Raw genomic sequence first — 22,083 nt, 5'->3', positions numbered from 1 at the left:
ACATTCAATTTCAAACACTCAATTTCCTTTTTTAAGTTATTCTTTGCCTTAGTTAAGAACTTATTCTCTACTTTCAAATTAGAAATCATTTTGTTATACTTCATGTTCAAGCTTTCAAATTACATAGCTAATTCATAAAAAATATCTTACAACTTATCAAATGTGCATGAATTTAAATAATTTGGATTAGTAATTTCCTTGGGTTTATGAAGAGCCATGAGATATAGGTTGGCTACTTTTTTCTCATTTGATTCATCATTAAAGAAGTCACTATGACTTCATGTTGTAACCATTGCTTTCTTTTTTGGCTTTATTGCATTTTATTTTTTCACAAAGGATAATTAAATTTGATATGACCCAATTTGTTGTATTCATAACAAATAACGTGATCCCTTTTTTTTTTTACTTAATTTTCCCTTGATCATTTCCCTTTGTGACCTTTTTTTATTTAAGAACTTATTCATCTTCATGAACTTTTTGAACCTTTTTACAAATATGACCATTTCTTCCTGCTCATCAACCTTATCTTGTTCAATCTTTTTTTTTCTTGAATGATTGATTTGAGAGCAATTTCACCTTTTTTAATTGGTTCTTGTTCATGCTTAAGCTTTATCTTATAGGTTAGGAAAGAATATATGAATTCATTTCAAGAAAGTATGTAAGGTTCTTTAGATTCTTCAATTGCTGTCACTTTAGCCTCTCAATTTTTTGATAGACTATTTAAAATTTTTTTCACCATTTTCACATTTGAATAAGTCTTCCCCAGAGCTTTCAAAACATTAATGATGTCAATGAAACGGTTTGCATCTCACTAATGGTCTCTTCTAGTTTCATCTTGAATTAGCTCATAATCATGAGTAAGCATGCTAATTTTGGTCTCTTTCACTTGATTTATACCTTCATGAGTAACGACCAATTTATCCTAAATCTCCTTTGCATTTTCACACAAAAAATCTTTGTTATACTCACTAGGCCCCAATGCACAAAAAGGTGTATGCATTACCTTGACATTGAGTTCTATCATCTTAATATCATTAGTATCTCATTCACTTTTTTGCTTTATTACCTCTTTATCTTCAACCCTTTTTATTAGAATTTAAAAACCACTGATAATAACTCTTCGAACATCATAATCATTTGCTTAAATAAAGAATCTCATTATTGTTTTCCAATATAAATAGTTATCACTAACAAATAGTGGATGTCTTACAATGGAATTACCTTCACTACTGAAAGATATGGCAACCATTTCATTTGCCATTAAATACACTTCTTGTTGCTTTCCATAATTGTTGTAACTTATGAATGGTTATTCTTCATTCATCACCATATTTTTTTTGAACCATTTAGGATCACTTTTAGGTTGTTAGACCTAAAAAAAAAAGTACTAGCTCTGATATCAATTATTAGTTCAAATATTTGAATTAAACCAAGATGGGGTGAAGTGATTAATTACAAAATTTAACAATTTGAACACCAATTAACACAATAACCATAAATATTGATTTTTAAACAAATAAACACAATATATAAGCATAAGATAAACAACTTGAGATGTAAAGAGGTAAAGTTTGAGAATCAAATATCGATATTTATAAAGGTTTGGTCATTTCTCAAGGCACTTACATCCTTTCCCTTAGCCTTAGTTACCAAAGAGTCTAATCTACTATGTGTTGAATGTTACAACCTAGTTTTTCAAAACTCTATAAAATCAACAACATAATCTTTTAAGGGTTATCTTTTCCCTTAAACTCACAACCTCACAATACAAGTTTTAAAGTATTTTTGCAAACTCAAAGAACCTCTATAAGGTTAAGTTTTTGCAAATTTGAAGTATAAATCAAAGTTATGAACGATATCAAAAGAGAAACAAATATAAAATTCAAATTTCTACACTTTTCTCACAACAAAATGCTCTTTAATACTTGAAGAAGATGGTGGATGGAAGCAATAAGTTTTCTTATCTTTTAATAGCTTGTAATGTGGTAGAAGACTTTTTTTTATATGTAGAGAAAGGAAGAGAGCCACTAGTTTCATTTAATGTATGGAGCCTCTACAAATCAATAAGAAAATATGATCGTTTAAGCTTGTCAAGGTCAAATTGATCAATCACTTTTTAGAGGGGATCGATTGATTTTGGCTTTACAAGCTAAAACACATTGCATTTAAAACATGTTTTGCTTATATATAAAAAAAGGGATCGGTTGGCCTAAAAATAACATAGATTGGTTTTTTGAAGTTTTGAAACAATTTTTGCTTCTGCTTGAAAAATAGTTAATCCATTTTAGAGAGGGGATCAATCAGATCATACATACCCTCGAGCCAATCGATTGGCTAAAGGAGGAAATCGATTGGTTTTCATAAAACTTGCATAAGAAAACATTTTGGACAAAAGTGGATTAATTTGGTGTTTGAGGGGATCAATCATTTTCATGCATTTTTTGCCAAAAACATTTTTAAACCATGAGAAAGGATTGTTTTTGTTCGAAAATAATTTTTCACTTGATAAAGGGCTAGAAAAATATTCAAATTAAGTTTAAAGGAATTTTAATTTAATTTTAACAAATTTTTGTTTTATCATTTCAAAATACTTTATCAATTCAAGGCTAATGATAGGTCATTTTCATTTTTAAGATATATACTTCTTTTTTTAGCCTAAAACTAAATCCAAAAAATATTTACTAACAAAATTAAGGGTTAAAAAGTGATTTTATTTTTATATAATTATCAAAATTACTAGTATTTTAGTAACTATTTATTATTATAAATGTAACAAGTAAAAATGTTTTATTGTTATCTTTTTATATAGAAATTGTTTTAGTGATGACATTAACAAATTTTTTTATAAAAAAATTATTTTGTTATAACCATAAAAATATATGGACCAATATATTATTTTTTTAAATTTGGGGATCAAAATGATATTTACCTCAAAATTTAGGGAACATGAAATTGATTTATTCTTAAATGTAAAACATTTGAATTTGAAAATGATAAATAGTACTTGTAATCCCTAAACTTTAACAAAATTTTATTTTGATCCCTAATCTTTAAAAAGTTTTAATTGGATCTTCAATTACCAAAAATTATCCTATTTTGGTCCTTTTGTTTATGGCACTATCCAAATTGAAGGCAAAAGCTAGTTAGTATCACGTGGATGGTAGTTTGATGGCACAGTTGGCATCTTACGTGGTAGATGAAAGGACAAAATAGAATTTAGCTCAAAGTTTAGGGATCATGGATTCTAGTTTATTGATTTTTTTTTTATATTTAAGATATATTTTATAAAATATTAAATTTAAAATTATAATTTTATATTTTTTAAATTATAAGATTTTATTTGTTAAATATTTTTTATTTTTAATAGAAAATAAAATTTTAAAAATTAAATTTAAGTCTAAATTTTCAAAATTGTTTTGAAAAAATTGATATCATTTTTTTAAAATTAAGTAAAAATTCTTATATCAGTTTAAAAAATTAAATAAAAAACTTCATATCTTTTTAAAACATTAATTAAAAAATTTCAAATTATTTTAATAATTAATTTATTAATATATTTTTAATAATTTCCTATTGAAAAAAATTATTTTGAATCTATTCTTTATTAAAATTTTTATTTATAGAAAAGTAAAAAATAGACAATCAAAACATTCGTTATTGTATCTGATCCAATAAAGGAATAAATCGAGTTATTGAAAATAATATTTTTTATTTTATATAAGTATAAATTTTTTGATTAAAATATATTCAAACAAGATTTTTTAAATAGGAAAACGATTTTTGAATAGACTCATAAATCTATTTTTTAAAATGATATAAATTTTTTACTTAATATTTCAAAATTATATGGAGCTTTTTATTTAATTGTTTAATTGATAAATAAGTTTTTTTATTTAAGTTTTTAAAAATGATATAGAATTTTGTAGAACTGATTTTTAAAATTAATGGATTTTCAAAATTTTAAGTAAATTTTAATTTTTTAAAATATATTTTCTATTAAAAATAGTATTTTACTAATAAAAATATCATAATAAAAAATAAAAATTATTTTAAATTATAATATTTTTAAAATATATATGTAATGTAAAAAATCAAATTTTCTTTAATTATTTTTATTTTTCTTTTATTTTCCTGTTCCTTTTTTATAAAATATATTAGAAAAAGAAAAAGAAAAGGATATTTTATATTTTAATTGAAAAATTTTTTTTGGATAGAAAATAATATTTTCTATTATAATTTATTAGTAAATCATATTTTTTTTATATAAAATGATATGAAATTTTTTCAAAAAGATTTAAAATTTAACTTAATTTTAATTTTTAAATATCTATTTTTATAAAAACAAAAGAAATATTTAATTAACAAATTATATTACAATAAAAAATATAAAAACGTTTTTAAATTTAATATTTTATAAAAAATATTTGAAATAAAAATTTAGTTAGTAGTATCTTTGGTCCTTAAATTTTGAGCAAAATTTTATTTTGTCCATTTATCTGTCACGGGAAATGTCAGTTGACACCATCTATATGATGCCAATTGGCATTTACTACTAATTTAAATGATTCTATAAGCAAAATAACTAAATTAAAATAATTTTGAACAATTGAAGATCCTATTAGAACTTTTAAGGTTTACAAATCAAAATAAAATTTGATTTAAAGTTTAAGAATCATGGTATTCTTAACTCATTTAAAAATAATCGAATCTCAAAATTGTACATATTATAACGCGAACTTAAAATAATGTGAATTTGAAGTTATCTAATCTTGAAATAATTCTTAACTCAAAACAATTCAAAATGAAAGTTAATAGAAAAAAAACTGAAATGATAATCCAAAAAAAAAATTCAACCTATAATTAAGTAATTTTGTAACTAATGATAATTTTTTAATGAAAATATTAAAATTTGAAAATAATATGATTTCTATTATTATAAAATTATATAAAATACATTTTCAAGCTTGTTATGTTGAATTTTAACTTATTAGCCTACTTAAGAAATTTATTTTAATTGTATTGAAAAATGAAAATTAAAATAAAATCAATTTTGTTAATTGAATTTGGTATGAAATTTGTCAAAAGTTTTTTATATTGTATGATAAAATAATATTTTCTTCAGTTTAAATTGAAAGTCCATTGTTTTTAGTGTCGTAAAAATAAATGTTTACTCGGCAAAACTTTTGAAATGCCACAAATGTATAAGAATATGGGTTTTATTAGAATTTATTATTCAGTTCGCTTTACTTGGAGGGGCGGAGGCAAGTGGGAACTGTAGTATAAGATTCCCAATACACATCTATCAACTTTACAAACAAACAACCTTTTCTTTTGAGAATAAAATAAACAAAAATATCTCTCCCTTATTGCCTTGTATCGTGTGACCAATGCTTTAATTTCACCGAGTAAGCTAAATACCTTTTTTTTTTACCTCTTGTTTTCCATCTGGAAGCTCTCAGAAACCGCATCTGGGAAACGCAGAAAAAAAATGGCGCCGCCAGCAGCAGTGGGCGGAGGAGGAGGACAGCAACAGGGGCAGCAGCAACAAGGTGGACTTGGACAGACCATAACTGGAATCATAAGGATCGCCGTGTTTTGGTACTTTGCTTCCAAATTCTTCTCTCCAAAAAGGCCGCCCGCGGACCCTTCTAACCTCATCTCCAATCTCTTCCAGAAGGGCGAACCCTTGGTATGTTGCTTCCAACAAAATTCATAAAACAAAGTTAAACTAAACCCTAAAATCGAACATGAATTTCATCTTTCCCTAGTTTTCTTGATCTATGATTTTGTTTCTCTGTTTTCAGGATATGTGGTTATATCTTTCTGAGCATGAAAAGTTCTATGATTTTGGGAACGAAGCTTCTCTTGTATGGCATGAAACTAGTATTCCTTACGCCACTTGGGGTTCTGAAAGCACCCATACTCTTTCTTTAAAGTACTATCCTTCCGAGGTAAGGTTTCTTTTTACATGCTTGCAGTTAGGCTGTTGCTCTCTTAGATAACATGAAGAAGTTGATATGTTATCTTTCAGGCCTTGAAAAACAATGGCAGTCTCTATGCCCACGTTTTCTTTGCACGCTCGGGTTACCCTCCAGATCCAAATGACCCTGAATACCAGCCTCAATCTGCCTTTGGGAGGACTTATCGTGAGTCTCCCTGTCTGTCATTATGTTCTTTTTCCATTTGATGGGGATTAATGGTTTCTTTTTCCATTTGATGGGGATTAATGGTGAACAAGTAACCTCCTTGTAATTTGATTTCAGCTGTTGTGACATATTTGCCCAAGTCAAGTTCTGATAAGAGGAAAAGTCTTCTTGGGAATTCCAAAGATGCTGAAGGGGTTGAATCAGTGGCTATGGTTTGTTCTTTCCTAGTATAACATATTTCTAAGGATATTGTAACTTTTAACAAAATGAACTTTGGGTTCATGTAGAGTGGATCTAAACTTTCTGGGTGTTTATATTTTTAAATTTCATTCAATGTTCCTCATGATAGAATCTCATTTATTTCTATTTTTGTGTGCTTCCAATTCTCTTGAATTTTGCAACAATATAATTATCTTAGTGTGGAATCATTTTGCTTCAGGTGGCTGATGATGCTGAAGCTGACTCCAAAGATGATGGCCCTATTGAGTGGATTGCTTATTGGAAACCAAATATTACAATTAACTTGGTTGAAGATTTTACAAGGTAAGTTTCTGCTTAATATCATGTTTCTGTAATGTTCTATTGAAATATAAGATTAGTGTTGTTTATCTTTATTCTATTTCATGATTTCATGACAGATTTTTGGAAAATAAACTAATGTTTTGGCCTTTCTTCTTTTCCAGATACGGGCACAACGCTGTACCACCAAATATTGCTCCTTGTATCCTTATGCTACTTTTTTGTCATTCCACATCTCAGTTATGGTTATTGAGTCCTATATAATTTTGAACTTTCTTGGTTGACTCTTATGTTCTTATTGGTGCTTATTTTGTTCTTAAAGAAAATTATTTATGTTTTACATGGTATGATTTGGATCCTGGGACATCATTTTCTTTTAATTGACTTCAGTTTTGGCAGTAGAAATTTGGTCAAAACTTGGTCCTAGGTCATGCAAGTAAAGTTGTGTATGGGAGTTTATCTAGGAAGGAAAAGCAGAGGATTATAGTTCAGCTCTGCCACTCTTCTTCTTATACATTAGTATAGATAGTAATTTGGTGAAGATCAGCTCAGTAATTTTCATCATAAATGGGATAGTAACTAGTGAAGACTAGCTCAGCCATTCTAATCATACAGTAGTGTAAATAAGTATCAGATTGGAGTTAATCTAGGAAGGAAGATCGGAGGACAAAAAGCATCAAAGTTTGAAGCTACTTTGGTGTATCATACTTTTTTTATTAGCAATTATTGATCGAATATAAACTTTTATTGTTTTCTCGTCTGTAATAACATTTCTATGGTCGAGAATTAATTGAACTCATTCCTACTTTTTATGTCAATTCCTTGGTTTAGGTATATGATTTTTTCTCCATTGACTGATTAAGGTTCTATTTCTAAGAACTGTTATTTTTTTGGTTATAAGAAATTGTTCTATCAAAATGATCAATTGTTAGCATATTGATCCATTCAAAATTTTACCATAATTTATTTGAAGATCAATCTAGATGTAACCATAACAAAGATCTGTATTCTTTTAGACCGATGCTTGCTAGCTTTTATGTCAATCTAGATGTAGCCATAACTTGCTTAGTCACAATGATCTGTATTCTTTTAGGCAGATGCGTGCTAGCTTTTATGTTTTTTGATTGGAAATCATCCTGCTGGATATATTATGTTCGTTGAGTTGCACCATTATTTGGCGATATGATAGTTACGTTTGGTGGCTACTATTAGTGTGTTAGAGCTGCAGATACAGAGCTTTAAGTTTCTTGACTTCAGATTTGCAGACTTAAATATTGAGCCTAGTAAAGGAAATTACTACCCGACCATCTTCTTCAACGAATTTTGGTTACTTAGAGATAAGTTGATTGCAATTAATGAGTCGGTGACAGAATTGCCACTTAATTTGGAGGTTGGCCCCATAAGCATGATGAAGTGGCAACTATTCCTCCAAATTGACCAATCATTCCAAATTCATCGTAGTTATGGAAGCATGCTTGAAGGCGAGGCTGATGAACTGAAGGTATTTCTTATCTTGTATTATCATGGGAAGTTTAGATATTTCAGAAATAATTATGATGTATAACTAGCTAAAAAGAGTCAACATATGGTCTATATTTCTACTTTTAAAGTTACATTCTCAGAGTTTAAAAACTAAAAAGAAATCTCATTCTGCAAAAGAAAGCAAATAACCCTAAACCCTTAACTTCTACCTTGAAGTTCAAAATTCTTTTATTCCCTTTTATCTTTTCAAATGCTGACTATTTACTTGATAAATTTCTGTAGAGGGTCTTCCTGGAAGGAAATCCTTACTTGCTAGTGATTACAATGGTCGTTTCTTTGCTTCATTCTGTGTTCGACTTCCTGGCTTTCAAGAATGGTAAAATGACTCTTTATTTTGAAAATGCTTCATTACCTACATAGATTTTTTTTTTGGATAATTCTGTTGTACACTGGAGACATAGCTTTAGTATGTTGGTTTTCTTTGCAGATATCCAATTTTGGAACAAAAATAAGTCTATGGAAGGACTGTCTGCAAAGTCTGTTGTAGTGAACTTTTTGTGTCAGCTCATTGTTTTCCTCTATCTACTTGATAACGAGACCTCATGGATGATACTTGCTAGTTCTGGAATTGGTTGCTGCATTGAGTTTTGGAAAATAGGGAAAGCGATGCACATAGAGGTACGAGTTCATGCTTGCCCTTATTTTGCTGGGTATCATTTAAATTGTGGCAACCTTCCAGGAAAGAAAAAGAAAAAAAAAAGGCATTTATGCTGAAAGTTTGATACTAAATGAGATCCCTATGTGTGTGCGTGTGTGTTAAACTTTTCTAATTCTATGAGTATATAGTCAACTTTGTCTTATAGGTAATCGTGCTTTCTTCTTGGTTATAATCGATCTTCACTCCTTATAAGTGTTTTATAGTCAAAGGCCATTATTTTGAGGATTGCAAATATTTTGAGTATACATTCATATTCTACCATCAATTGAATCGAGAAAACCATCATTTTGAATCAGCTGTCAAATATTTAAGAGGCATATTCGGACATGAATGTCTTTTCCATGCATGGTTTTTAGTTAGATGCCCTATTCTTCTCTTTTTTTTTTCTTCTTCTTCTTTTTTGTTGTAGTTGCTTGTAAGATAACAATAGAGCCATCATTGTTCTTACTTTTCTTGTCGGCATACCAACCTAATTATTTGTCTGAAACTATAGAAGGTCTGTATTCTGCTAATGTTTTGGCAGTGTGCCAGATGTTCTTTCATGAACTGTTGCACTTATCTGATATTATCATGATGTTTCATTTGAAACTCGATTTTTAGTACTTGATGCCATTACAACTAGGCCACGTCTGGTTATCAACCAGGTTTTAGTTAATTTATTGTAAGAGTATCAAATTTAGCAATATTTCTTTGTCAAATTCAGATTGATAGAAGTGGAAGGATACCTATGTTGAGGTTCCGAGATCGTGATTCATATGCGAGCAATAAAACTAAGGAATATGATGATATAGCGATGAAGTATTTGTCCTATGTGCTCTTCTTCCTTGTTGCATGCTTTTCTATATATTCCCTTATGTATGAGCGCCATAAGAGCTGGTATTCTTGGATTCTTTCTTCCCTCACAAGCTGTGTATACATGTTTGGTAAGCCATCTGTCCTTTCCTGTTTATTGCTTTGATACTTCTCTTGGTGACCTGCTGCCAACTACAAGTTATTAACATGGTGAAAGTTTAATGTTGTGAAAGTTGGAGAAGAAAATAATAATTACTTCTAAAAAATTTCTTTCCATGTGGGACTTCTAATATTTTGTCATCTGCTCTTTTTCTTTTTTTAAACCTTGATGCATTAAGTAAAGCCTTTGAGCCTCAGTCCCTGTTTTCCTTAAGAAACACTAGCTGGTACACAAAATATTCGTCCTTCTTGTGAAATGCCTATGCTGTTTCAGGCTTAACAAAAAGCTCCTGATAGGCAACCAATTACTGCTGTTAGATAGAGGACAAAAAGTTATACCTTATAATAGGGTGAGCAAGGACCCTTCAAGTTAACATTCTTAGTAGAAGTGGGGACCGTTACTTGTTGAAGTTAAACTTAGGTTGCCTGTTTCGTAATATCTGATCATTACATGAATTATTTTATGCTTAGGCTTATTAGTTATACTTCAGGAAGAGAAAGGGGCCACCTGAATAATGATGAATTTGACTCCTTGTCCTTATGGCTACATAATTGGTTTGGACAATAAGCCTCAACATCTACTTGTTATATGGATACGTGGTTCCTTTTACACCTATAATTCTTATAGAAAGTTTTCGGTTTAATTCTTTATTTGCTACTGAATTTTCAATTGTGCATATGTATAATGCAGTAATGTTACTTCTATGCTTTTGGCAGGTTTTATTATGATGTGCCCTCAGCTTTTCATAAACTATAAGCTTAAGTCCGTTGCTCATTTACCCTGGAGGCAGATGACTTACAAGTTCCTTAACACCATCATTGATGATCTCTTTGCATTTGTCATAAAAATGCCAACACTTCATCGGCTTTCTGTCTTCCGTGATGGTAAGATATAATTCTTTCTTGTTGTCTTTTTTTTAATTGATGCTTTGGTTAGTTGGGGGAATAAATAGGAGGAAGGAACAAGTTTTTAATCCAATGCTCTCCCTTCCATACTTACCAAGCAAATCTTTGTATGTTTTGGATTTATAACCCGAACAGATACAAAAGGCTGAATGACCTACTATCTGAAAATTTATTTGACCTAGTAATGACAAATTAATTATGAAAGAGTCTCAGTAAACCAGAAAAAAAAAAAAACAAAAACAAAAACAGAAAATTTTAACTCAAACGTGGGATGTATTTTTTATATTAGTGCCAGTGTTAACCATACTCTCATCAGCCATTATATGTTTTCATAATCAAAGGGTAAGAGCTGGGTTGGTCTCTCACCAACTTGACTCTTCAGGGTGTGTTGGTCTCTGCTTAGCAATTATGATGTTTATTGACCTTTTTTTCATTTTGTGAAGTTATTCATTAATATCTTTATATATTTGTATCATAGAGAGATCGGATATATCATCATGAACTTATATCTGGGACCCTTGTCATTAAGGGTTGAAAGCTGGTCAAATGCTGACATCTGCTGTACTACTTGCAAAATTTATATATAGGATTAACGGTCACAATAACTGATCCATCCTTGCTGTAATATGAGTTCAAGATCATTTTGTATTAGACGTATTCTGTTAGTATATTGTGTTTTCGCTGCATATTCTGTGTAATTCTCATTCTCATGCTTATTTTGCAGATCTTATATTTTTAATCTATCTGTACCAGAGGTGGGTATATCCTGTTGACAAGAAACGTATAAATGAATTTGGTTTTGGCGGTGAGGATGATCAGACGTCTGGCAGCACCGATGTTACTACTGCCAAGGAAGATGAGAAGAAAATCAACTGAGCTTGTTTTGTTTTTTTTTTTTTTTTTTTTTCCCTCTAGTTTAGTTGAAAGAAATGTAAAATTGATGTGCTGTGACCATTATTTTTAAGTGGGACTTTTTGTTTTTATAAATTTGGATTGGAACGCTGTTCCTGAAAGGTCTGGTTACAGGCCATTGCCTCTCTCCAGGATTCTAATGGAAAGAGCACTCAGATTTGTGTCACCATGTGAAGTTAGCTATATAACATGGATATATCAACATCTATTTTTGTTTATTTTGATTAATTTGATGTTTTCCATTTTTCTTAAGAATTTTTGCGCATAACAACTATACTCTAAAGAGCTCAGCTTGGTCATCTGATCTCTAAAAATGGCCAAAGTATATGCATTCCTTGTTTTTAACATGCTTTTGATGGGCGTGATGTTTGCACGTATAATCATTTACCCAGTTTGAAATTGTGATTTTGTCGATTATATGAGACCTAGTAGAGTGTAACTCAAAATGAATTGGAGAAATTACTGCACTTAAAAAGGGTAGTTACCAAGGCCTTGAAAAATTTTAGCATTGCGAGAAAAATCAAGTCTGGAACAAGGAAATAGGATGAGACCATAGTGGTTAACAACTTGGTAGGCATTTGGCAAGCTAGTTACCAGATGACCAATCGTATTGGTTGTAGGATATGTGATAATTGAGCGTTATTTTTATTAGTTAAGGCATTTTTTATCTATAAATTATTAGTATTACATATTTAATATTATTTCTTAGATAAAGTTCATAAACTAAATATGTTTTGCAAAGGAATTACAAAGAATTATGAAATCATTACATCAAAACTATATTCATAAATTATTTAGTTAATGCTTTTATTAATATAAAATATTGACAAAGCTATTGAGATCGACACATGATTATACTCTTACTTGTGAAGTAAACAATCGTTTTCATAAATTAAAAGTTGGAGAGACTTAAGTTAACATGTGAGTTCTTATCATAAGAATGAATTTACTAAACATAACTCAACATAAGAATGTAATTTGATAAATCACTTAGAGTTTACGAAAAATTTTTCATATTATAATTTTATAAATGATCTTCTAACTTTAGATTACTATTAATTTTATATGATAAATGTTATACTTTGATTTTATCTTATGATTTTTAGCATGGATGCCCTACCCATAGATGCCTTAGTCAGATATTATTGTATATAACATCACACATATGAAGATACACGAGTAATTAATATATAATTTATCACCTTGAGCAATCAAGAGAAAATTCCAAGTAGTCTTGGTAAGATTGCACAAAAAAAAAAAAGTAGTTTTGATCAAAATTAACTTAAGAAATCTTTGACTAATGTGTATAAAGTTTTGAAATAATTCTAAAACTTATTTGAAGAGTTAATTGCTAAACTTGAGACTTAAAATGATTAAACTAATTGAATAAACACTAATCTAGCTCAAAGCTAAATCGAGATATTTTGTGATGAAATAATATTAATTATATGAAGAAATTAAAAATGGAAGGTTGACCAAATCCTTTTGACATTTCCTATTAATAGGGTGATAATAACTTATTATTAGATGACAATTGTGATTTGTAAGTACAAAAATGATTAATTAGAAAATTAATGCTGAATTCAACAGTTTTTATTCATATAATTTAAATTAAATAAAGATTACAATATTTATATTTATTGTCATATTAAAATGTCTAATGGATCGCACATTAAAAAAAAAAAAAAAGGTAGCTTGTAGAATATTAAATTAAGGACTATTTAAGTTTAAGTTAATTAAAGAAAGTTAGGAACTTCAAAATTAAATTAAGTAAATTAAAAGTTCAAGAAAAATAGTTAAAAGACACAAAACCTATTAAGAATAGGTCTTGATCGTATTGAAGAATGTTTGGTCGCTCCTGTATATGCCATTCATTTATAATCTCGTGTTGAGAAACCGTAAAACTAAAATAGTCAATCGCATATACCATTAGCATAATATTCGGCGAGATTTCTTTACATTTTTTAAGAAGACTCTTTCAATCTTTGTTTGTGTAGACTTTCATCGAAGGTTAAACACTTAGAACAGCTTGGTGTTTGCAATGACTTAGATCAACGGTCCTGGTGGTTTAGCGTTTATTGAATAAAAAAAACAATGTAAATAATTTTTTGCTCTTGTTGATTGCTATTTATGATTGTATTTAATGTTATCAACGTGTGAGATGCTTGGTTTTTGGAAGTTAGAGTTGTCAAATGGGTTAATATTTCATAGCATGACTCAATTCGATTCGGTTTTGATCATGTTTGATACAATCACTATTAAATAATTGAGTTGGGTTAAACATGATATTTATGTGTGTTGTATTGGATTAAAAAATTTTAAGCTTATGAGTTGATATGATATGAGTCGTTAAAGATTAATATCAACATATGACACGTGAGTTAATATTATATTATATACAAGCCCAAATTTATTGTGCTATATTGACTTATAATTGTAATAAATGAGCTTTGAACATTTAAGTGTGTTCATATATTTTTTTATATTTTAATAAAATTATATTTATTTTTTGGTAATTTATAAAATAAAAATTATGTTAAATAAATTTATTAATTAAATATTTAAATTATTGATTAAATCTAACTTGTTTTTCAAACCATTCTAAGTTATTTTTATTTATTTAAATTTGTATATATAAAAACAAATTAACATTTTTTTAAAATTTATATGATTTAAATCTTCAAATTTATAACGTATATAAAAAGAAAGATTTTAGTTATAAAACAAAAAGAGGAACCAGTCATCCGAAAAAGCATAAGAAAAAGGTTGCATTTGCCGCTTCTAATGATGTCATGCAAATTATATTTAGTTAGCATTCTAATGAGTCTTTAAATGTATTCCATTTTTCACAAAATAATTAACGTAATCAATTAACTACATTTATAGTGAAATTTGAGTAACCATTTGTTTTTATAAATGGTGAACATTTTAATGATTTAATTAGAGGTAATATATTACCCAATTATAAAATAGTTTCACAAAATATCGATAGATCATATATTTTTAAAAAAATTTTCTTATAAAAAAATTTAATATCTAGTTTAAAAAAATTTCCCCTAAAATTTCACTTATTTATGAAATATAAATAAGCTGACAACACCCCTTAGTTATATGTGTATTATTAGGCATTAAATAAATGATGTGTGTATTATTTTAAAAATAAATATTGGAATTATAATTTCAATATTTTATTTAATGGATTCAATTATCCATTTTGATAGACATAGATATTTTAACGAATCATGTAAATTATATATTAATTAATGGAATATATTTAGTTCGGTATAAAATAAACTTTTGTGCCTAACGCGGCACAATCTATAAAGATTACAAATCATGTGCTGTGTTGGATTATACTGTTAACTTTCATGAATAGTACCAGCATGCATGTTAAAAAATTGTGCTGAACCAACATAATCAATTAACATATAAATTAATATTTAAATGGATTGTGCCTCCTTTCATAGGCTATTAGACATCTCTATTGGAAGTTAAAAAATTTTAAATTCCATTGTGTTTACATGTTGCTTGCTTGATCAATCCAAAAGGCTGAGGGGCTGATGAAGGTGATTGATATGGCGAGAATGAGTGATCTGCTGAAGAGGGGGAGGAAGAGAGGAGAGGAACAGGAGCGAAGGAAAAAGAAAAAATTATAAAAATGAGAAATGAGAAATAAAATTTTTTTTTTGCTATTATTTTTATTTGTTTCGTTTTTAATTTTTTTCTTCTTCAGTTTCCTTATTTATCATATATTTATTTAAATGTCATAATTTAGAATAATTTAAAATATAAAAATATAAGATTTAATCAATAAATTATATTCTTTTAAATTATATATTGCTTTCATAAAAAATTTTAAGTTCTTTTCAAAATAAAAAGAGAGATAAGAAAATAAGAAATATATATTTATATTTATATAGAAGAACAAAAAATTAAGAAATATAATTAAGATTTTATCAAAAGTATGTATATGATCTTCAACTTTTGGTAAGAAAACATGATTTTGAACCTTTATGTATAAAAACAATTTGACAATTTCCATCATTTTTTATTTTCTCATTTTTTACTAAATATTTTTCAACAACAAAACATTATGAGTTAGAATCATTTTTAAAAATTTTATGAAATATACATAATTGATCTATCACTTTGCGTTGTAAAAATTAAAAAAGAAAAAGGAAGAGAACATGAATATGTTAATTTTTTTATCAACTTATTTTTTTTCTAGCTTTTTTTCGACTTTATTTTTACTCTTTCTTTTGTTAAATAGTTTTTGTTAAGTTGATTTAAACTAATATAAAATTTCATCAATTTACACCTTTAAAAATAAAAATTTATAAGTCGCACAGCATCGATGCTGACAGATTTTCTAATATAAGATGAAACTCGAATCCTCGAACCTAATGCCCAAACCTCCCTTCCTTTTTTTTCTTGTTTTATTAATACTCAACTTCACTTTTGATTTTAAGACCAACTTATTTGTCTCAAAAGTATTTTTATATGATCCCTCTTTCTTTTTTTTTTTCAATAGATTTTAGATGATCTTTCAATATCATCTATCTCTAATTCTAATGTTATTCTATTATGTATTTGCTTGGAGGAAAATTGGGGAAGGCTATATCATGCAGCCTGTTGGTAAGTTCTTCAGTTCCTATTATCAATTCTTCTCATACGTCACGACCCCTCAAAACCACCATTTGTACTTGCACGGTTTCTTTTCCCAAAAATAATTTTGATAATTAAACTACCGAACGATACATGTTCAAAAAAATAATTTCGCTTTGGACTAGCTTTATTTGGAGTTGCATTGAAGAGGCAGCCCAAAATCTGGCACAAAAACAAAAACAAAAAAAAAAGCATTGTCGTTTAACCTACACTGCAAACATAATAGGAAAGAAACCGAAGACCAACTCAAATTTTTGATATGAACAATGTCAAAGCAAACACCACAAATATAACAAATCAACCATAGATGCAAGCTTAAATTAACTATTTTTTACCTTTTTTACTCAAATATTCCAATCTTTTAACACTCTGAGACTTTATAACTCAGAGGAGAAAATTTCAGTATTGTCTCAAAAAAGTTGATGAGGAAACCGGAGGACTCATGTCTTTGCCACTATCCTATATACCGTTGTAAAATCAAGCATCGCCAGTGCTGACTTTTGAAGTATCCGGAGTGTACTTCTCCATGAGGTGGCTCAATTCAGTATCAAACACCTTTTCAAGCTCAACTTCTTCCTGCCAATGCCTCTGTCTCATAGCAGCCATCTTCTCTTCATGTGCTTTAATCAGCTTGTCCCTCTCACCTACAAAAGCCTCCATCTCTTCGTCCTGGAACTTTATGAATTTTGCTATTTCATCCGCCCTACAAATAATGATAAAAAATACAGATGAATCTCTCGTAATCAGAGTTAGCAACCCAAACCACCCCCAGCGGACTCCAACTCGACCTAACCTCATATGATTAGTTTTTTTTTTCTTCTAAATCAGGTTTCAAATAAGATCGAGTTGAATAATATTAAAAAAAAAAATCAAGTTCAGATTTTAAACAAACTCAATCCAATCCGATATTAAATAAAAATTATTTTTTATTATTCTTTTAAATTTTTATTTATATATAATTATATAATTATATATTTATATTTAAAAAATAATATTTTATTAATTTCGAGTTAAGCCGAGTTCAATATGGGTTATATACAATATCAGATCAGATCGAATTAAAATATTAAAAAAATAAAAAAATTTTCAAGTCGGGTTCAAATTTTATGAATATAAAACCGAGTCAGGTTCGGGGTGAGCAAAAACCCACCCCGCCCTGACCCAATGCCAACCCAACTCATGACCGCCAACTGCGACAGGTAAACAAGCAAACAAAAAAAAGATCTAGCAGCATTCCAGCTTATGAGAAAAAACTATCTGTTTTTAGTGCAAATCAGTTACATTATTATAATTACAGAACTTGTGTCCAATCCAATTACAAAAGGAAATTCACAGAAGTATCGACATTATGTACCTTCGCCTGTATTCCTCTGTATTTGAAGGATTAGGGTTAGATTGCTTGACCTTCTCACGCTGTTGCTGCTGCAGCTTCTCAAAATTCTCTTCCTTCTCATCTCTTGCTTCATGGATAAATTTGATTTGTTCCTTGAAGAATTGCTCTTGGAAATCCATCTGGGAAAAGCAATATAGGAAACAGTAAACATGAAGCAGAAAATAGAAAGAATTTATTCTATCAAGTACATGGTAAAATTCCAGGAAAGACAATAGCATGCTCTTCATCTGCTTAACAACAACCAACCTGCAAAATATGGCTTTGGACATGGATTCTATATTTATTCTGAATGCAGCTCAATGTTCTGACTACATACCTAAACTCCAAGCCTAGAAAATAGCCAGATTTATTCTGAAAGCAGTGGTCCTCGTAATAAAAATGCAGTGGCAATTGGAACTTTCCTTCTAGATACAGAGCAAACTTTTATGATCACCTCCACCATCATTTACCGGTAATAATTAGTTATGGAGAAAAAGCTTAGACGAACGAAAAAGATCCGTTTGAGGATGGATTATAGCATGGATATTGGTATATCTGTGGCATGAAATGCAGCGAGATGGTTTGGCGTGTAGGGCAGGGAGTCATAGGTGTTAGGCAATTCATGAAACCCCAAAACAGCATCTCATCAAATCACTGTCATCAAATATCTATAAACAAAACGAACAAAACATGACAACCTATCTGAAATTGGAACAAAATATACATAAACAGTGCACTACATGTGAACTGATGGAACCAAGGCAGCAAAGCAGACATGCTATATTTATACAAGAGCACGTTTTATGCACTGACTTTGAGATCCAGATACTGAACATGTCAACCAAAAAAAGTAAACCAAGACAGGAAGACAGCAAGCAATATTCATTAACATGAACTACATGAGACAATAACACAAGATCCTAAGAAATATTCATCACAAACCAGTAAGTTACTATTATGTACTATAGTATAAAATTAGTAACTAATGGTCCGGAGCCAACTGTCTAGCAAAAGATTTGTGAAGAATGCCACAGACTTGAATCTCAACCAAGACATGAATTTATCAAGAATTGAAACAATAACCTCTTCTTTGTTCTGTTCGTGCTGCATTTTGGTTCTTTGTCTTACAATCCTGTTCTCCTCCATTGTCTGCCGGAGCTTCTCACTCACAAATCCAAAAGATTCTTCAAGAGCACTTTTTAGCTTTTGCTCTTTAGCAACCTTGTTCTTGTAAAAAATAAGCTGCTGGTTGTCCTCACTCATTTGCCTGATTTGCTTAACAACCATCTCTTGATAGGATCTCATCTCAAATTTGAGCCTAGATTTGCCTAACCAGCAGATCAGTGATACAGCATGTCAATTAACTGCTCAAGTATCTGCAGAGCTACTTATTTGTGAAGAAAATGATATAGAAAAATCTCAGGCATTTAATGTTATCGTGCACTTTATCCCAACATGTATATAACCATCGTCTTTTGTCAGAGATAAAGGGAGATAACCTTGAGAATGCTGGTTGAAACTGTCCAGGTCTTCCTTCATAGCCAGGTAACCATAAAGTTGGCGCTTCCCACCTGGATGAAATAAGACCCGATGGTGTTCCCAAGCCTCTTTATCTGTTCCTTGCTCAGCAAAATGCTTATGCAATCGCTCAGCTTCTAAATAACCCCTTCCTGTGCTCTCAAAAATCAGAACACTCATCCCACGATGCCCCTGCGGACCATATGAGTGGCGAGCCTTCACAGCAGCATATGAGCTGAAATATTCAAGAAGCTCTTGGTTTCCCATACCAATCCACTGAAGTATAATGCAATGAAAAACAAGATCAGAGCAGGATATAGAAACAGAATATTACTACTGTAATTAGAAACAATTAGCTTTATTTATTGTAGTATATCGGAAAATAAAATTGCATAAGATATAGCAATACCTTATCATTCTCATCTTGTTCAAGCCTTGTGTTCATTATCATGACCATAGGTGGCCAAACTATTTCATAATCTTTTTCTTCATCTTTTAAACCCCTCCATTTCCCAAAAGCTTCACCAGCAGGAATAACTAAAACACCCCTTCTATGCAACTCCTCATCCAAGAGTTCAGCAAGTTCTCGATGGAGTTTCACCCTTTTTGCTCCTTTTGTTTTTGCATGTGTCACTAGAGGCTGAAGGCCTCGATACCAGTCAATAGCACCAGGACCACCATGGCATGCTGGGCAGTGCCACTGCCTTGCTGGGTCATTGATCTCCTCAATACTCATGCTATCTAAACCCTCGAAAAATTTCTTAAACCATCTGTTCTGTTTTCTTGTCTCCTGGCTCTTTTGACTTGAATCTGAACCAAAGTCATCGGTCAGAAGTTCATCATCAGAATCATCAACAGCATCATCATCTGAGTCATCCTCTACATCATCAATATCATTGTCCTTTTCAACCTCAGTGTTAACATTGTCTTTCCCACAATCATCATGTAAACCCTTAGATGGATTGGAACCAGCTCTGGATTGCCAATTCCATCCATGCTCAAGAGGTGGACGAATGAAGGGATGTGCAGGCACATGGTTGTTCTGGAAACTACTGTTGAATGTTTGGGGCCTAGCATTCCCTCTGCCAGTTGCCATCCTAGAATCACTATTATGTGTAGCCCACGCATTGCCAGTGGCTCTTCCTGATCCAGAATTAGGCCGCATGCCTCCCTGTGGTTTAGGATTGGAAGTTTGAGCACCCCAGGGTCTTGCAGCACTACTTCCAGCTCTATTCTTGGGCTTCCTCTGGATAACCTCCCACCAACCATCATCCTGTGCAGAATCCAAGTTCATGTCTGCTACACCCTGGCTTAACTGCTCAACCTTTGGGCTAGAGACTCCAGATACATCTTTACCCTTGGATGATGGGTTGTTAATGCCACCAGCAACAAAAGGGTTTGCGGCCCTTTTTCTTGAACTCATCCTCCAACACAATCCTCTGTTAAGATATAACAAAATTGATTGTTAGAAGTAGAAGATTAGTCTAGAAAGTAAACAAGAAAATTTACAACAATTAAGTATGAAATTGTTGGAAAGATGGTGCTGTCTGCGTGTGTTAGCCGAAACTTGTTAAAAACTGAAATTAATCACTCTCAAGAAAGGAATTAAAATGCATAAAAAAAGGACTTTAAAGATTATAAGCACTAAGCAATAGCAGTTGTTAAAGATTCCGAAAAGAGGAAGCTCAGAAAACAACTTATCAGCATTACAGATTACAGAAACCCTTTAAGATCTAGATATTAGTCATTTAAAAATTTCATTCATTATATATATGACATAGCAAGAAATTACCAATTAAGCATTTCCTGACAAAAACCTTTTTCCCCCAAAAAATTTGCTACTCTATAATAGCTTTCAGATACCAAACAAAATGGAAAAACTATTTGAGAGAGTGAATGAGTTTTGGTTATTGAGATAGTAATGAAACTTTTGGGAAAAATTAAAAAAAAAAAAAAAAGAGAAGTGAAAAATTCAAAGGAAAAGAAGAGAAAAACCCTATAGATGAAAGTTGAGTTTCTTGTTTTCGCCCTTTTTTTTTTTCCTTCTGATCAAAGGGACCACAGGAAAATTCTTTAAAATTTCATTTTTATTTCCTTCATTGTTTTCCACCTTGGTTTCTCAGCAAGCAAACAAGGACTCAAAAAAGCATCTGCTATAAAAACGTTCTTGTTAAAAAAAAAAAAACTCTATATACTTGAATGCAACGAGAATCATGATCCCAAAAGGCAAAAGAAAGAAAGTAAGAAAGAAAATTAACAGATCTATCGTTCTAAAGAGCAAATCTAATCAATCCCAAGAAGAAGAGGCAAAAATTACAAAACATAATCATTTTTTTATAAAAAAAGTAAACAAAACTCATACACAGTAAAATACACACATTGATCCACAGTGCCTTACATAGGCATTCAAATACATATAGAATCCATGAAAACATAGCTCTTTCTTGTAATGTAAAAACAGGGCATAGAAATACATGTATTAAGTAGAAATGGTAAGGATTAGAGTACGATTGTAATGGAGGAGGAAAAATAAAGCACCAGAAACAATGGCGGCGTTTGTAACACACGCGCCGACAGTGAAGAGCAGACTGAAGACCGAAGAGTGTGTATCAGCAAAGTAGTTGATAGACAATTGCGTGAAATGAAAGCAAGCTACAGATCGGCAATTATGTAGGGCTCTAAACACACTCGGATTCCAAATGCTCATTCAATTTGATTTTCGGAGCGGTTTGAGCACAGCACGCACAAAAACTGACACAATAAATCAAATCAAAACCTAAAACTCTTCGTTCTAAATTGGCATTCAAGCTTTATGAAAATATTTGTAATAGAGAACGAAATTTTTTGGGCACGAGGTCAAAAGAAGCATTCCAATAAAAATTTAATAATTTTTA

At 30.3% G+C, this 22,083-nt stretch overlaps 2 protein-coding genes across 5 annotated transcripts; one reads left to right on the top strand and one right to left on the bottom strand.

Moving 5' to 3' along the window:
• The first annotated feature begins 5,368 nt into the window (after window positions 1–5,368).
• LOC111316863 (uncharacterized) lies at window positions 5,369–11,862 on the top strand. Of its 2 annotated transcripts, XM_089753302.1 has the most exons (12): window positions 5,369–5,689; window positions 5,805–5,951; window positions 6,032–6,146; window positions 6,264–6,358; window positions 6,586–6,689; window positions 6,830–6,867; window positions 7,931–8,166; window positions 8,430–8,523; window positions 8,635–8,825; window positions 9,569–9,788; window positions 10,534–10,701; window positions 11,447–11,862. In XM_089753302.1, exons 1-12 carry the CDS (start codon window positions 5,489–5,491, stop codon window positions 11,596–11,598), a joined length of 1,761 nt encoding a protein of 586 aa, XP_089609428.1. In that variant the 5' UTR covers window positions 5,369–5,488; the 3' UTR covers window positions 11,599–11,862. The 2 variants fall into 2 exon arrangements, with proteins under 2 accessions (XP_089609428.1, XP_022774797.1); XM_022919062.2 differs by lacking the exons at window positions 8,430–8,523; window positions 8,635–8,825.
• A 4,662-nt stretch (window positions 11,863–16,524) lies between these two features.
• On the bottom strand, window positions 16,525–21,827 carry LOC111316862 (protein SUPPRESSOR OF GENE SILENCING 3-like). 3 transcript variants are annotated; one of them, XR_016333139.1, is made up of 7 exons: window positions 21,728–21,827; window positions 19,599–20,628; window positions 19,171–19,465; window positions 18,755–18,999; window positions 17,939–18,339; window positions 17,654–17,811; window positions 16,525–17,002 (listed from the first exon to the last, which is right to left on the bottom strand). XR_016333139.1 is itself a non-coding variant. In XM_022919057.2 (6 exons), the coding sequence occupies exons 2-6, from the start codon at window positions 20,610–20,612 to the stop codon at window positions 16,777–16,779; spliced, it is 1,938 nt and encodes a 645-aa protein (XP_022774792.2). In that variant the 5' UTR covers window positions 20,613–20,628; window positions 21,728–21,827; the 3' UTR covers window positions 16,525–16,776. The 3 variants fall into 3 exon arrangements, 1 of the variants encoding a protein (XP_022774792.2); XR_016333140.1 differs by having other exon boundaries at window positions 18,009–18,339; XM_022919057.2 differs by lacking the exon at window positions 17,939–18,339.
• Window positions 21,828–22,083: the final 256 nt, after the last annotated feature.

Source organism: Durio zibethinus, chromosome 24 (genome assembly GCF_047325235.1).
Source record: "Durio zibethinus cultivar Kanyao isolate XHJ-2024 chromosome 24, ASM4732523v1, whole genome shotgun sequence".
NCBI lineage: Eukaryota > Viridiplantae > Streptophyta > Magnoliopsida > Malvales > Malvaceae > Durio > Durio zibethinus.
Note: the sequence above shows the minus strand (reverse complement) of the source record. Positions and strands in the feature narration are given on the sequence as shown.

What these genes read in the sequence shown, in the direction of transcription:
- LOC111316863 (XM_089753302.1), top strand. Translation starts at nt 5,489, where the DNA reads ATGGCGCCGCCAGCAGCAGTGGGCGGAGGAGGAGGACAGCAACAGGGG. An exon ending in TAAAGTACTATCCTTCCGAG is followed by an intron (nt 5,952 to 6,031) that starts GTAAGGTTTCTT and finishes GTTATCTTTCAG; the next exon opens with GCCTTGAAAAACAATGGCAG. An exon ending in GCGAGGCTGATGAACTGAAG is followed by an intron (nt 8,167 to 8,429) that starts GTATTTCTTATC and finishes AAATTTCTGTAG; the next exon opens with AGGGTCTTCCTGGAAGGAAA.
- LOC111316862 (XM_022919057.2), bottom strand. Translation starts at nt 20,612, where the DNA reads ATGAGTTCAAGAAAAAGGGCCGCAAACCCTTTTGTTGCTGGTGGCATT. An exon ending in AACAAGATGAGAATGATAAG is followed by an intron (nt 19,466 to 19,598) that starts GTATTGCTATAT and finishes ATTATACTTCAG; the next exon opens with TGGATTGGTATGGGAAACCA. An exon ending in TTTCAACCAGCATTCTCAAG is followed by an intron (nt 19,000 to 19,170) that starts GTTATCTCCCTT and finishes TCTGCTGGTTAG; the next exon opens with GCAAATCTAGGCTCAAATTT.